At 40.4% G+C, this 13,969-nt stretch overlaps 1 protein-coding gene across 1 annotated transcript in view; it reads right to left on the reverse strand.

Moving 5' to 3' along the window:
• Window positions 1–500: 500 nt before the first annotated feature.
• The window catches only part of LOC133650501 (forkhead box protein O1-B-like), a 38,932-nt gene continuing 25,463 nt past the window's right edge, over window positions 501–13,969 (reverse strand). The window contains exons 2-3 of the mRNA XM_062047819.1: window positions 9,326–9,517; window positions 501–3,397 (exon numbers count right to left, since the gene is read on the reverse strand). Of these exons, the coding sequence (XP_061903803.1) occupies window positions 2,306–3,397; window positions 9,326–9,517 (1,284 nt within the window). The 3' untranslated portion in view covers window positions 501–2,305. The remainder of the gene's footprint in view (window positions 3,398–9,325; window positions 9,518–13,969) is intronic.

Here is a 13,969-nt window from a genome sequence, read left to right on the forward strand (position 1 = left end):
TGTGTGTGTATATATGCATATATATATATACACACATATATATACACACATATATACATATATATATATACACACATATATATATATATATATATATATATATATGTATATATATATACACATATATATGTATGTATATATATATATATATATATATATATATATATATATATACATATATATACATATATATATACACATATATATATATACACACATTATATATATATATATATATATATATATATATATATACACATATATATATATATATACATATATATACACATATATATATATACTGTATATACACATGTGTATATATATATATATACACATTATATATACACATTATATATATATATATATACATATATATATATATATACATATATATATATATATATATATATATATATATATATATATATATATATATATACATATATATATATATATATATATATATATATATATATATATATGTGTTTTTTTTGTGTTTGTGTGCTTGTTTACTTCCGTGACGACCTCTTTAAAGCTTTTTAATCAATTAGAAATATCAAGCAGCTAAAAGTCAAACATGAATAAGTGTGGAGAGACTGTTTTGCATTTTTCCCATCATGTTTTGCAATTGGATGTCATTTTGAATTTTTGATGGTGATGGGATGTTTTTTTTTATAACATCCACAAAGTTCAGTGAGCAGGTTGTGTTATGTGTGACCATGTGCGTGTTTATGCTTGTTGATTTTTTTTTCTGCAAGATGACTAAGAAAGGTTGTTTTGGATTCGGCCACATAAATAAATGCTGTGCTTATAGGTCATAAAAGCACACATCATGGGCAATGACCTGAGTTTCTCATGTAGTTCACAAGCTGGTGAGAATTAACCATCTCACATGCAAAGTATTGAAAATTTATACGGAAACAGGATCAGGTTGCTTATTGAAATTGAACTGCATTTATCTCACAGTTTTGGGTTTGGACTCCCCTGGTTTAAACAGTAGTTTTCGCAGATATTTTACATGCCTGGCTCTTAACTTACGGCTTCATTCTGCACATGTAAATGCCACTAATGTCACTGCACCTGTAACATCCCTGACTTGTCTTTGCCATTTTGCACCCTTATGCGGAGTACCAAATTTATAGGGGTGGCGTGGCGAAGTTGGTAGAGTGGCCGTGCCAGCAATCGGAGGGTTGCTGGTTACTGGGGTTCAATTCCCACCTTCTACCATCCTAGTCACGTCCGTTGTGTCCTTGGGCAAGACACTTCACCCTTTGCCTCTGATGGCTGCTGGTTAGCACCTTGCATGGCAGCTCCCGCCATCAGTGTGTGAATGTGTGTGTGAATGTGTGTGTGAATGGGTGAATGTGGAAATACTGTCAAAGCGCTTTGAGTACCTTGAAGGTAGGAAAGCACTATACAAGTATAACCCATTTATTTATCATTTATTTGCACTAGAATGTTTTACTCATTCAGAAAATATTATTTATTTATTTATTCCACCTTTCTTCCGGTTTGTCCAGTTTTCCTTGTTTGGGTATTGTAGCATTTTTAACATGAGCTTTATTGTATATGTAATTCTTCACTATTTCAGTTTTTGTAGTCTGTGTTTAAATATATACAGCCTATAGCTATAGGTGCCAATAGCTGTGGGCTGACCTGACTGAGGCCGGAAGAAGATCCCCCTATGATCACCTGTTGGCTTCTCGATGGACTGGACTCCAAAATGGTATCTACTTATTTAACAACTCAATTGTAAACCCACTCGGCATCCATTGCAGCCGATCACCCTGGAAGGGGGGTCTCTACATCTACACCCAGCTGGGGCCTTAGTAAAGCCTGTAAAGCCCTTTGAGACATTCGACATTAAAGGCTATATAAATACATTATCATTGATTTATTTATTTATTTGTTATTTGCCATTTGCTGCTATATTTTCTGTTCTGTGTACATTGGGGACAAATTATTTTTTTAAATTGTAATTGAAAAAAAATAATTATTGAATTGCAGCATTTTGCTAATTTCTTGTGACATTTCCAGACATAATTCAACAAATACAAAATAAAAAATTATGATTCAAAATTTGGCCAGTGTGTGAATTATTTTAGGCTTATATACGGCATCATTTAAAAAAATGCACATATCTAGTATCTAACAGGTCTGCAAACTACATTAGATATATCGATTTGTTAAGAACTTCGGATAAACCATTTCTTGTCTTAGACAAGAACGTGGATAAGTATTTCAAAATTGGGTGGGTAAGAAAACACACACACACACGCATACAGGATAAGATCCACCCCCCCTAACCTGACACCCAGCTGTGTGTGTTGGTCTTCACCCTCTGTGGGAACACCTGAGCCCCTGCTGCCGCGTCAAAATTGAAGTCCAGTGCCCCGCCATCCATAAGGGTGTCGTGGAGGACGGACTCCATGTCACATTCGAGCCTCTCGATGGACACGTTGTCCAGGTCGCTGGGCAGCCGCTCCTGATGATGAGCATGTGTGTGAAGCTCCCTGTAGCTGCGGTAGGCCACCCTGGCATCATTAGACAGGGCCGGGTGACCGTGGAACAGTTGCGTCCTCAGGCTGGTCATTTGAGGGGGTGCCCCCGAGAGACTAGTCAGGGGGGTCATGTTACGACTATTCATGTCCGGCAAGCTAGGAGGACCCTGGTTATGTAGGCCTCGTGGATTCACGGGAAGAACGGGCAGACTCATTTTTGTGCCGTTATGACCCACCAGTTGGCTCGGGCTGTCATATATGGACATCGGACAATGGCCCCTCCCGCCGTGAGACGCACGTGAATCCTTGAAGGGGGCCATGTTCCTACTGCTGTCTGCCTCTGAGGTCATGAGGTCCTTAAGGAGGCCAGCAGGGCAGATATATTGGTTCTCATAAAGCCCATAGTGCCGCTTGTCCTCCGGACACATGGAGGACAAGGCGTTCATCCTGGTTTGGCCATACAAGCGTTTCTCATAGTCCTGCTGTGGCTGAGGGGAGTTATAGAGGCCGCTCTGAAGCATGGCACCGTTAGAACAGCAAGAGTTGGAGCCCTTGGGAAACAGCATGTTGAGGTTATCCGCCAGGCTCTCCATCACTATTCCTGAGCCCCCCATGGATCCACCGGACACTTCCGACAGGCTGGGCAAGGGTGCGGGGATCTTGCCCCCCACAGGGTACAACAGGTGACCCTCGCCTTCTGCCAGATCATCTTGCTCGGAGGAGAAAGGCGAGCGGCGGCCGCTCAGTGTGCTCGCGTCCGAGCTGGTGCGAGTTCGGAAGGCGCTCCAGGCCTCCAGGTCCTCATTGCTCTGGGAGCTCGGACTACCCAGCCAGGTGGAGAACTGAGGACCAGGGCTGCTCGCTCTTCCCTCTGCGCCTTCTTGGAGAGACGTCTGGTTGTGGGGGACAAACAAAAATCCTCAGATTGATCTCAGATTGTACTATTCCCATGATTATAAATACGGTATCCCGCAAAAGTGACTACACCCCTCACATTTGAGCAACTACTTCATAATATCTTCTCAAGGGACTTTAGAAGTGAAATATAAATTAGAGTAGTTAGTGTACAGCTTGTATCGCGGTACAGTACTACTTCAATTGACGAGATTCATTGGTTCAGTGACAGAGTTTTTATTAACTTCTTCCATTGAAATAAATCAAAATCAATTTAACTGTTGCTTAGAACTTGCACCTGGCTTGCTGACAACAAGCTATCCATACACTTGGGTAAAACAGAATCCATCCTGTTTGGGTCCCACATCAACCTCAAGAAAGTCAATGACTTCACCATAAAAGTGGGTGACATTGTTATCACCAGGAAAGATGAGGTCACCTACCTAGGTTCCATTCTAGAGGCTAACCTTTCCTGTGATAAAATGGCAACCAAGGTAATCAAAAAGGTTAACCAACGAACGAGATTTCTCTGTAGAATCTCCTCTCTGGTCAACAAAAGCACCTTGAGGATTCTGGCGGGAACTCTCGTTCAACCCTTTTTCGATTACGCATGCACCTCCTGGTACCCTAGCACCTCCAAAACCCTCAAATCTAAACTCCAAACATCTCAGAACAAGCTAGTCAGGTTACTGCTAGACCTCCACCCCAGATCCCACCTCACTCCTACCCACTTCTCTAAAGTGGGCTGGCTCAAGGTGGAGGACAGAGTTAAACAACTTGCACTGAGCCTAGTCTATAAAATCCGCTACACCTCCCAGATACCGAAGTACATGTCAAACTACTTCCTTAACGTAAATGACCGCCATAACCACAACACCAGGGGGAGCTCCACTAACCACGTTAAACCCAGATTCCGAACTAACAAAGGTCTTAACTCATTCTCTTTCTATGCCACATCAATGTGGAATGCGCTCCCAACAGGTATAACAGAAAGGGCATCTCTATCCTCCTTCAAAACCGCAATAAAAGTTCACCTCCAGGCAGCTACAACCCTAAACTAACACCCTCCCCGGATTGCTAATAATCAAATGTAAACAATCAAATGCAGATACTTTTTCTTATGCCTTCTGATCTCTCTCTCTCTCTCTCTCTCTCTCTCTCTCTCTCTCTCTCTCTCTCTCTCTCTCTCTCTCTCTCTCTCTCTCTCTCTCTCTCTCTACTACTTGATGTCCATATCCTACCACCCCCCCCCCCCTCCACACCCCTGATTGTAAATAATGTAAATAATTAATTGTGATTATCTTGTGTGATGACTGTATTATGATGATAGTATATATGATAGTATATATCTGTATCATGAATCAATTTAAGTGGACCCCGACTTAAACAAGTTGAAAAACTTATTCGGGTGTTACCATTTAGTGGTCAATTGTACGGAATATGTATTTCACTGTGCAACCTACTAATAAAAGTCTCAATCAATCAATCAATCAATCAATCAATCAATCAATCAATCAATCAATCAATCAATCAATCAGCCCCCCAAAAACATTACCATGTAACATGCCTTTTACAAAGAAAAATAAACTTGTTGATAATATTGTATAACACAATATAATGTACTACAAACAACTACATTAGTTTTATGAAGTATCATAATAATTATGTACAGCATTTACCTTGGAGAGTGGACTTCCACGTTATCTCCTTCCAGCAGCTTCTCCGTCAAACACACCATCAGCAGCTTTTCCATACTTTCATGAATAAATTATGTAACATATTTTTAGACTTCTTGGCTTGCGATATACTCATTCTGCTTCAGTACGATGCAGAGCCGCAGTGATACGCTCAAATGGCTTCACCAAGTTAGTGACACGCTGTGTCATGTTTTTGAGGATTTCTTTCTTAGTTCGATGAGTATCATCCACTTTTTTCAGCATTTTCTTCCCTCCCATGGTTGAAAAAAAAATCATGTCGATACTAGCGAATAAGACAAGATGTTTTTGGTGGATCTTACAGGATTCACTCTGACATTTTTCACACCAACAAATGGCGGGGGATGCTTGTGACTCACATTTTTTCTTCTAACTTTAAGCATGACAATTAGCCAAGAGACAGCTTTTAACTCAAAACACTCTTAAGTCGAGGTACTACTGTATTGATTTACTGCCCACTGAAAATAAGTTAACATGCAGCCATGATTGTCTAAACCGGTGGTTCTCAAACTTTTTTCACCGTGTATCACCCCGGAAAACACTTAGCAACATTAAACATTAAAATACATTAGTGTAGTAGACCTAAGTATTCATTAAAAATAAGGCCACCCTTGTGTGGTGTTCGGGTCTGTGGGACCCGTTTTCATTTTTTATTAAAATAAAAATTATACAATTAATTAATTTTTCAAACTGAGACTTACTGACTTTGGCTCATTTTCTGTGAAGAATATATATCAGAATACATATTTAATGACCACACACCATACACCCTCCCTACACATTTCTATTACATAAGATGTTTGGGTCCACTGGACCCGGGGCTAATAGAAGTGTGGAAATTGATGTTCTGTGTACCACACACACACACACACACACACACACCCGCACGCCCGCCCGCCCGCCCGCCCGCCCGCCCGCCCGCCCGCACGCACGCACGCACGCACGCACGCACGCACGCACGCACGCACGCACGCACGCACGCACGCACGCACGCACGCACGCACGCACGCACGCACGCACGCACACACACACACACACACACACACACACACACACACACACACACACACACACACACACACACACACACACACACACACACACACACACAGCAGGCCTAGACAGGAGAAGGACAGAGTGTAGGTACCCAGAACATCAGAGGGTCAAATGTGTGAGAAAATGAGAGCAGACAGTGTTGACAAACAATGTTGCAACCTTGTGTGGGAACCGCAGGTGCAGAAACACAAAAGAAGAATCCCTGTGGGATGCAGAAAATTTTTTCGTGCAACATTCATATTGTTGTTACTCAGCCAGCGTTTGGGAGTCTGATGGACCCGTTGCATTTTGTGGCTTGTAATGCCTCACAATCAAACACTTTTATGTTAAAATACTGAACAGATGTTTACCTTATCCCAATAAACATCTGTTATTACACAAGGGTTAACAAGTAAATGTAATATTTTGGGCCACTGTAACATCACACACAGTTTGAATAGTAACAGTGTGTTTTAATTCGGGAATATAAAACACTGTAATTAAGTCATGAGTCAAATACAATTAATTGCACATAATTAAAGGGGATGTTTGCAACATTTACACAATAAAATTACTTAACATGTACGCACATTAGCTTTGGGTATTGTTAACTAATTATAACAATTTGGATAGATAGCGTTAGCTGTCATTGAATGTATATTTGAACATAACAACAACATGACTGCAAATTGTTCGTTGCTTCTCTTTTGTATGTGCACACGCGCTCTTTGCATGTACGTGTTGACGAGACCGGGTGAGTGACCGCCGTAAACACCAATCATTTTATTCAGGCCGGTAAAACTTTTATTACATCAACTTTTTAATTGTGAACAATATAGACAATTGTCAAACAAATGTGTTCTGTTATACCACTAATGGTAACATAAGCCAGCTGGTGGTGTTCTTGTTCTATTTTTTGCTTTGAAAAATGTAACTGTGAGGAATTTTCAAACCGCTCCTTTAAGTGATTCTTTGGCATACGACTAGTGGTACGCGTACGACTAGTGGTACGCGTACGACTAGTGGTACGCGTACGACTAGTGGTACGCGTACGACTAGTGGTACGCGTACGACTAGTGGTAAGCGTACCACCGTTTAAGAATCACTTGTCCAAACAACACAAGGGCGAACACCCCACAGTAAACATGTCCAAACTCTGAATATTTACTGTGAGCACCAATGTTATCTAACACGGCTTTAATCCTCTTGGACATAAACTTCTCCAAGGTTACTAGAATCCTCTTCCACTCCTCCATGATGACATCCCAGGTGGAGCGAGTGGATGTTAGACGCCTCGTACTCCTACACCTGCCTTCCATATGAGGATGCCCCACAGGTGCTTAAATGGTTTCAGGTACGGAGGGCATATTTGGCCTCTCCGTTGCCTTTAGCTTCCTCAGCAAAGCACTTTGGGCCTGATTTACTAAAGGTTTGCGTGTACTAAAGCACATGCAGACTTGATAGCACACACAAACCTGATTTACTAAACGTGTGCAAAGTGACCCGAGCAGAATAAGTCATGCAATCCATTTTGCGTCTCTGTCTTCATTAATATGCAAAATATATGCTGATCATCAAAACGGCCACAATACTACAAAGAGAAAATGCAAATATACTGTACAGCACGTGCAATGTGTTTTGTCAACACTCGTCACCGATTTGGGAGAACTGTTTGGTGTTTTTTTTTAGCAAGTTTGAAAAGGATGTGCAAACTGATACAATTCCCAGCAGGTACAAGACATTAAAACAACGTTGAGAACTTGTTGAATTATATCCTGATGTTGAGCAACTCAAACCTAACGCTGAAACAACATGCTTTTTGACAATGTTTAATCAATGTTGGTTTTTGACATTAATTTGACCATTGAATTTTCGTCATTTCTTAACAAATGTTCTCCAACACATATACAACGTTGAAACAACATGCTTTTTAACGTTAATTCAATGTCAGGTTGTGACGTTGATTTGACCATTGAAACGTGGTCATTTCCCAACCAACAGCGTGGATCCAACATTGGGCATCAACGTTGTCTCAATTTACAAATAAAACTATTTTGCAACGTTGGCAGTTTTAAAGGACATTTATGTATAATCAACGTTGTATCAATGTCTTGTGCCTGCTGGGTTACCCACACACCTGTGAGAGAGGTGTGCTCGTGCTGCAATGACACACGATGGACAGAGAATCTTTCGTCCTACGTGTACGTTTTAAAACATTTAGACGGTCAGAAATAAAAAATAATGACACGTCTATTCAGCAACATCCTTTCATAATTTCATAGCTGCAAATTCAATGCATGCGTTTTGGTGTCATTCTTTTTTTTTTTTGTAATGGTGTTCATTATTTTTTTACAAAGAATATAAATTACTAACATGTATCCAATATAAAAAAAACTTCTTGAAGTATGCATTTTTTGCGTCTTAAGCACATAAGTGCAGCCTCCTGCTAATGCACCTTAAGCAGTCAAATAAAAAGAGAAAAAAAAGTGGTTTCAATGTAGATGCACTGCACGACTGATTCTAAAATGCCCATAAAAAGTGCTAGAGGTCTCCTGCTTGTTTGAAAACATAACAAAACGCCACAAGTAGCAGCATGATAACATGAATGTGCAGTCAATGAGAGTGTCACCGTGGTAATGCCCCGTACAGTACACGCAAAATCCTCATTTAAATTGTTGATTAAATCCTAGTTTAAAATTAAATTAAAATTGTACAATTGTACATGCAGTGTTAGAAGATCACAAGCAACATGCCCACAAATAGTACATGCTATTTTATAGATTGCACACGCTTTTTAGCGTGCGGTATTTGGATCTTAGTAAATCAGGCCCTTTGTTATCCTGGGTTCGTCATCATGCGGGAAAACTAACATGCGGACCAGTTTCCCAAAGAAGGGAAAGTAACAGTAGATGTTGGAATTCATGTTTCCCTCGAGGAACCGCAGCTCTCCAGTGCCGGCAGCACACATGCAGCCCGAAACCATTACCCCTACCACCACACCATGCTTGACTGTAGGCAACACATAATTATCTTGGCACTCAATGGCTATCTGCTTACTCATTTTCAGTGGCCAGTAAATCTATATTGCTTTACAAGCTGTACACTGACTACTCTAAAGTACAAATTAGTATTGTCCCTTGAGAAGATGTATTGTCATATCAGGGTTTTAAACTGTACCTTTTTCTTCGTGGCTCGCCGTCGACTCTTGGCGAACTTACTGTTGTTGTCCATGGAGGTAGCTCTGCGTCGAGGTGACTTGCCATTCTTCCCTCCTTCTGGGTTGAGCATCCACCATGAGCTCTTTCCTGTCCCCTCGTTCTGAATGCGCACAAAGCGGCTGTGCAGCGAAAGGTTGTGTCTGATGGAATTCTAGACGGAAAGAAAGGCAATTATTTGTGACTGTGAGTCGTTCATGGATATTATGGTAAACCTGCTCAGTGGCCTTGTGGTTAGTGTCGGCTTTAAGATCGGTAGTTTGTGAGTTCAAACCCCGGCCGAGTCATACCAAAGACTATAAAAATGGGACCCATTCGCTCCCTGGTTGGCACTCAGCATCAAGGGTTGGAATTGGGGGTTAAATCACCAAAATGATACCCTGCTGCTCACTGCTCCCCTCACCTCCCAGGGGGTAGAACAAGGGGATTGGTCTAATTCAGAGAGTAATTTTACCACACGTAGTGTGTGTGTGACTATCAGTGGTACTTTAACTTTAACCATGTTTTTACGGTAAGTGCGTGTGTTTTTTCATATCCCTAGAGAGACACTGTCTCGTTTTGTTGTAACAAGTAAATGACAACACATGTTTACTTGACTCGAGCAGTGGATCAGGAGATTATGCAAGCAGAAGTGTTGGCAGTTTGAATGAGTTATGAGTACTGTATGGGCTTTTACTGCCATCTAGTGTCCACCTTTAAGTGTATAAAACAAGGAAAACATCAATACAGTATTTGTTTTCCAATTTTTGCTGAAGCCCTGTGCTTTGTGAGGTTAAGGTTACAAGGAACACTTAAAACGTTGATAGCAAATTCATAAACTCACAAGTTGTTTCATCCATCCATCCATGTTCTACCGCTTGTCCCTTTCGGGGTCGCGGGGGGGTGCTGGAGCCTATCTCAGCTGCATTCGGCCGGTAGGCGGGGTACACCCTGGACAAGTCGTCACCTCATCACAGGGCCAACACAGATAGACAGACAACATTCACACTCACATTCACACACTAGGGCCTATTTAGTGTTGCCAATCAACCTATCCCAAAGTGCATGTTACTAAAAAAAACCCTCACAACTTTTGACACAACTTTCTGAAAAATCAGTCGCAAATTCAGGCATTTTAGGCTGCCACTATGGCGTCACATTAGTACCAAAAATCCAAGCGCGTAAAAACTCTTATCGCGCGCTGATTCTCCACTTCGTGCGCGCGCGCTCTCTCGGTCTGTGCGCTGTCATGTTTCATTTTGGTACTTTGGGGGCGGGTATGCTTAGACCGCCCCTTCTTTCTGATTGGCTTTGAAAAAATAAAAAATAAATAAATAAATAAAAAAATACAACTTCAAGTAGGTTGTAAAAAAAGGCAGATGAAGTGCTTTTCTTTACACTCTCTCATGCACACAGATACTCATGTTATGAGAAGTATATTGTTTCAAAAATATTAACATTAATTGTTGATATTTTAAACATCTTTCAGATTACATTGCTTGAATTCAAAAAACACTTTACTACACAAATATTAGGCCCAATGTGCAGGATTAGTCTATTAGTATTAGTTATTTTTATGTTTTATCATATCTTAGCTTATTTTTATGTTTTATCATATCTTAGCCTATTTTTATATGGTCTTATTATATTTATATTTCAGTTTTTATTGTATTTTATTTTATTTTATAGTTTTTTATATTGTAGTTTATTTTTATGTTTGATTATATCTTATCTTATTTCATATTATTTTTGGACTTTTACCTGATGTGTATTTTAATTATTTTTAATCCATTTATTTAATCATCTAGTGTTTCCTCAAAGAGCCCTCTGGATCTCCACGTCCAGAGGGTTCCTGTGATTGGCTATTGTCATTGTGTTGTTATTATTATTCAATCAATCAATCAATGTTTATTTATATAGCCCTAAATCACAAGTGTCTCAAAGGGCTGTACAAGCCACAACGACATCCTCGGTACAGAGCCCACATACGGGCAAGGAAAACTCACCCCAGTGGGACGTCAATGTGAATGACTATGAGAAACCTTGGAGAGGACCGCATATGTGGGTAACCCCCCCCCCCCCCCCCTGTTTGTTTATTTTTATGTACATGTTTGACTGTCTTCATGGGGTGTGGGTGTTATTTCTCATTTTGTTTTTAACTATGTAAAGCACTTTGAGCTGTATTTTAAATGTATGAAAAGTGTTTTATAAATAAAAATGTATTATTATTTGTTCTAGTAATAGTACCCTTACAATCACTCCAAAGCAGTTCAATAATGTAAATAAGTGTGTCCCTCAACTTACCTCTTTTTCAGCCGACATTTTTTGATCCACTTCATCCTTCGTAAATCTTGATACATATTGACAATGACCCGCCCTGCTATACTTCTGATTGGCTCATATGAAAAATGCTCAGAGCCAATCAGAAAGAAGGGGCCGTCTAAGCAGGCCCGCCCCCAAAGTACCAAAATGAAACATGACAGCGCACAGGCCGAGACGGCGCGCGCGCAGAAAGGCACCGCGCGCGCGCAGAAAGGCACCGCACGCGCGCAGAAAGGCACCGCGCGCACGCAAAAAGGCGCCGCGCGCGCGCACAAAGGCAACACGCGCGAGCACAAAGGCACCACGCGCGCGCAAAAGGGTGTCGCGCGCGCGCACGAATTGAAAAATCAGCGCGCGATAACAGTTTTTATGCGCTCGGATTTTTGGTACTAATGTGACGCCATATGCAACAATCACAAAACAAGCCTTATATATGAATATACATGTATAACTGCCTCATAAAATTTTTACACAATTGCCTACGCATTTGATACATTTTTTTTTTAATACAATTTGATGGATAAATACGGTAGTTTTTAAATCATAGGTCAAGCAGGTATTTATGTATTTATTTTAATTTGAAAAAATAAATAATAAATACGATATTTGCTGCATCGTTAGATAATATTAGTGATTAAAAGATAGGCAATTGTAAACAGTACATGCATTTTTTTTTCTATCAAAATGGAAACAATTTAGTAAGAAAGATTAAGTACATTATTGACGTACTTTATTTCCAGGCCTTTGCGGGCCAAAGAGAATGAGTTTTACACCTGTGTACTAAAGGTTTGCATATACTAAAACACGTTCAAACTTGACATCAAACGCAAAGCCGATGTACTAAGCTTGTGAGCGGAGGATTGCGAAATTAGGAGTGCAATCTACAAACCCCGTTTCCATATGAGTTGGGAAATTGTGTTAGATGTAAATATAAACAGAATACAATGATTTGCAAATCCTTTTCAACCCATATTCAGTTGAATGCACTACAAAGACAAGATATTTGATGTTCAAACTCATAAACTTTGTTTTTTCTTTGCAAATAATAATTAACTTTAGAATTTGATGCCAGCAACACGTGACAAAGAAGTTGGGAAAGGTGGCAATAAATACTGATAAAGTTGAGAAATTAAGTTGTTCAACAGTCTGGGGGTCTCAGTTGTGGTATTTTAGGCTTCATAATGCGCCACACATTTTCAATGGGAGACAGGTCTGGACTAGGCAGGTCAGTCTAGTACCCGCACTCTTTTACTATGAAGCCACGTTGATGTAAGACGTGGCTTGGCATTGCCTTGCTGAAATAAGCAGGGGCGTCCATGGTAACGTTGCTTGGATGGCAACATATGTTGCTCCAAAACCTGTATGTACCTTTCAGCATTAATGGCGCCTTCACAGATGTGTAAGTTACCCATGTCTTGGGTACTAATACACCCCCATACCATCACAGATGCTGGCTTTTCAACTTTGCGCCTATAACAATCCGGATGGTTCTTTTCCTATTTGGTCCGGAGGACACGATGTCCACAGTTTCCAAAAACAATTTGAAATGTGGACTCCTCAGACCACAGAACACTTTTCCACTTTGTATCAGTCCATCTTAGATGAGCTCAGGCCCAGCGAAGCCGACGGCGTTTCTGGGTGTTGTTGATAAACGGTTTTCGCCTTGCATAGGAGAGTTTTAACTTGCACTTACAGATGTAGCGACCAACTGTAGTTACTGACAGTGGGTTTCTGAAGTGTTCCTGAGCCCATGTGGTGATATCCTTTACACACTGATGTCACTTGTTGATGCAGTACAGCCTGAGGGATCGAAGGTCACGGGCTTAGCTGCTTACGTGCAGTGATTTCTCCAGATTCTCTGAACCCTTTGATGATATTACGGACGTAGATGGTGAAATCCCTAAATTCCTTGCAATAGCTGGTTGAGAAAGGTTTTTCTTAAACTGTTCAACAATTTGCTCACGCATTTGTTGACAAAGTGGTGACCCTCGCCCCATCCTTGTTTGTGAATGACTGAGCATTTCATGGAATCTACTTTTATACCCAATCATGGCACCCACCTGTTCCCAATTTGCCTTGTTCACCTGTGGGATGTTCCAAATAAGTGTTTGATGAGCATTCCTCAACTTTATCAGTATTTATTGCCACCTTTCCCAACTTCTTTGTCACGTGTTGCTGGCATCAAATTCTAGAGTTAATGATTATTTGCAAAAAAAAAAAATGTTTATCAGTTTGAACATCAAATATGTTGTCTTTGTAGCATATTCAACTGAATATGGGTTGTAAATGATTTGCAAATCATTGT

The sequence above is a fragment of the Entelurus aequoreus genome, linkage group LG05 (assembly GCF_033978785.1).
Source record: "Entelurus aequoreus isolate RoL-2023_Sb linkage group LG05, RoL_Eaeq_v1.1, whole genome shotgun sequence".
Classification (NCBI taxonomy): domain Eukaryota; kingdom Metazoa; phylum Chordata; class Actinopteri; order Syngnathiformes; family Syngnathidae; genus Entelurus; species Entelurus aequoreus.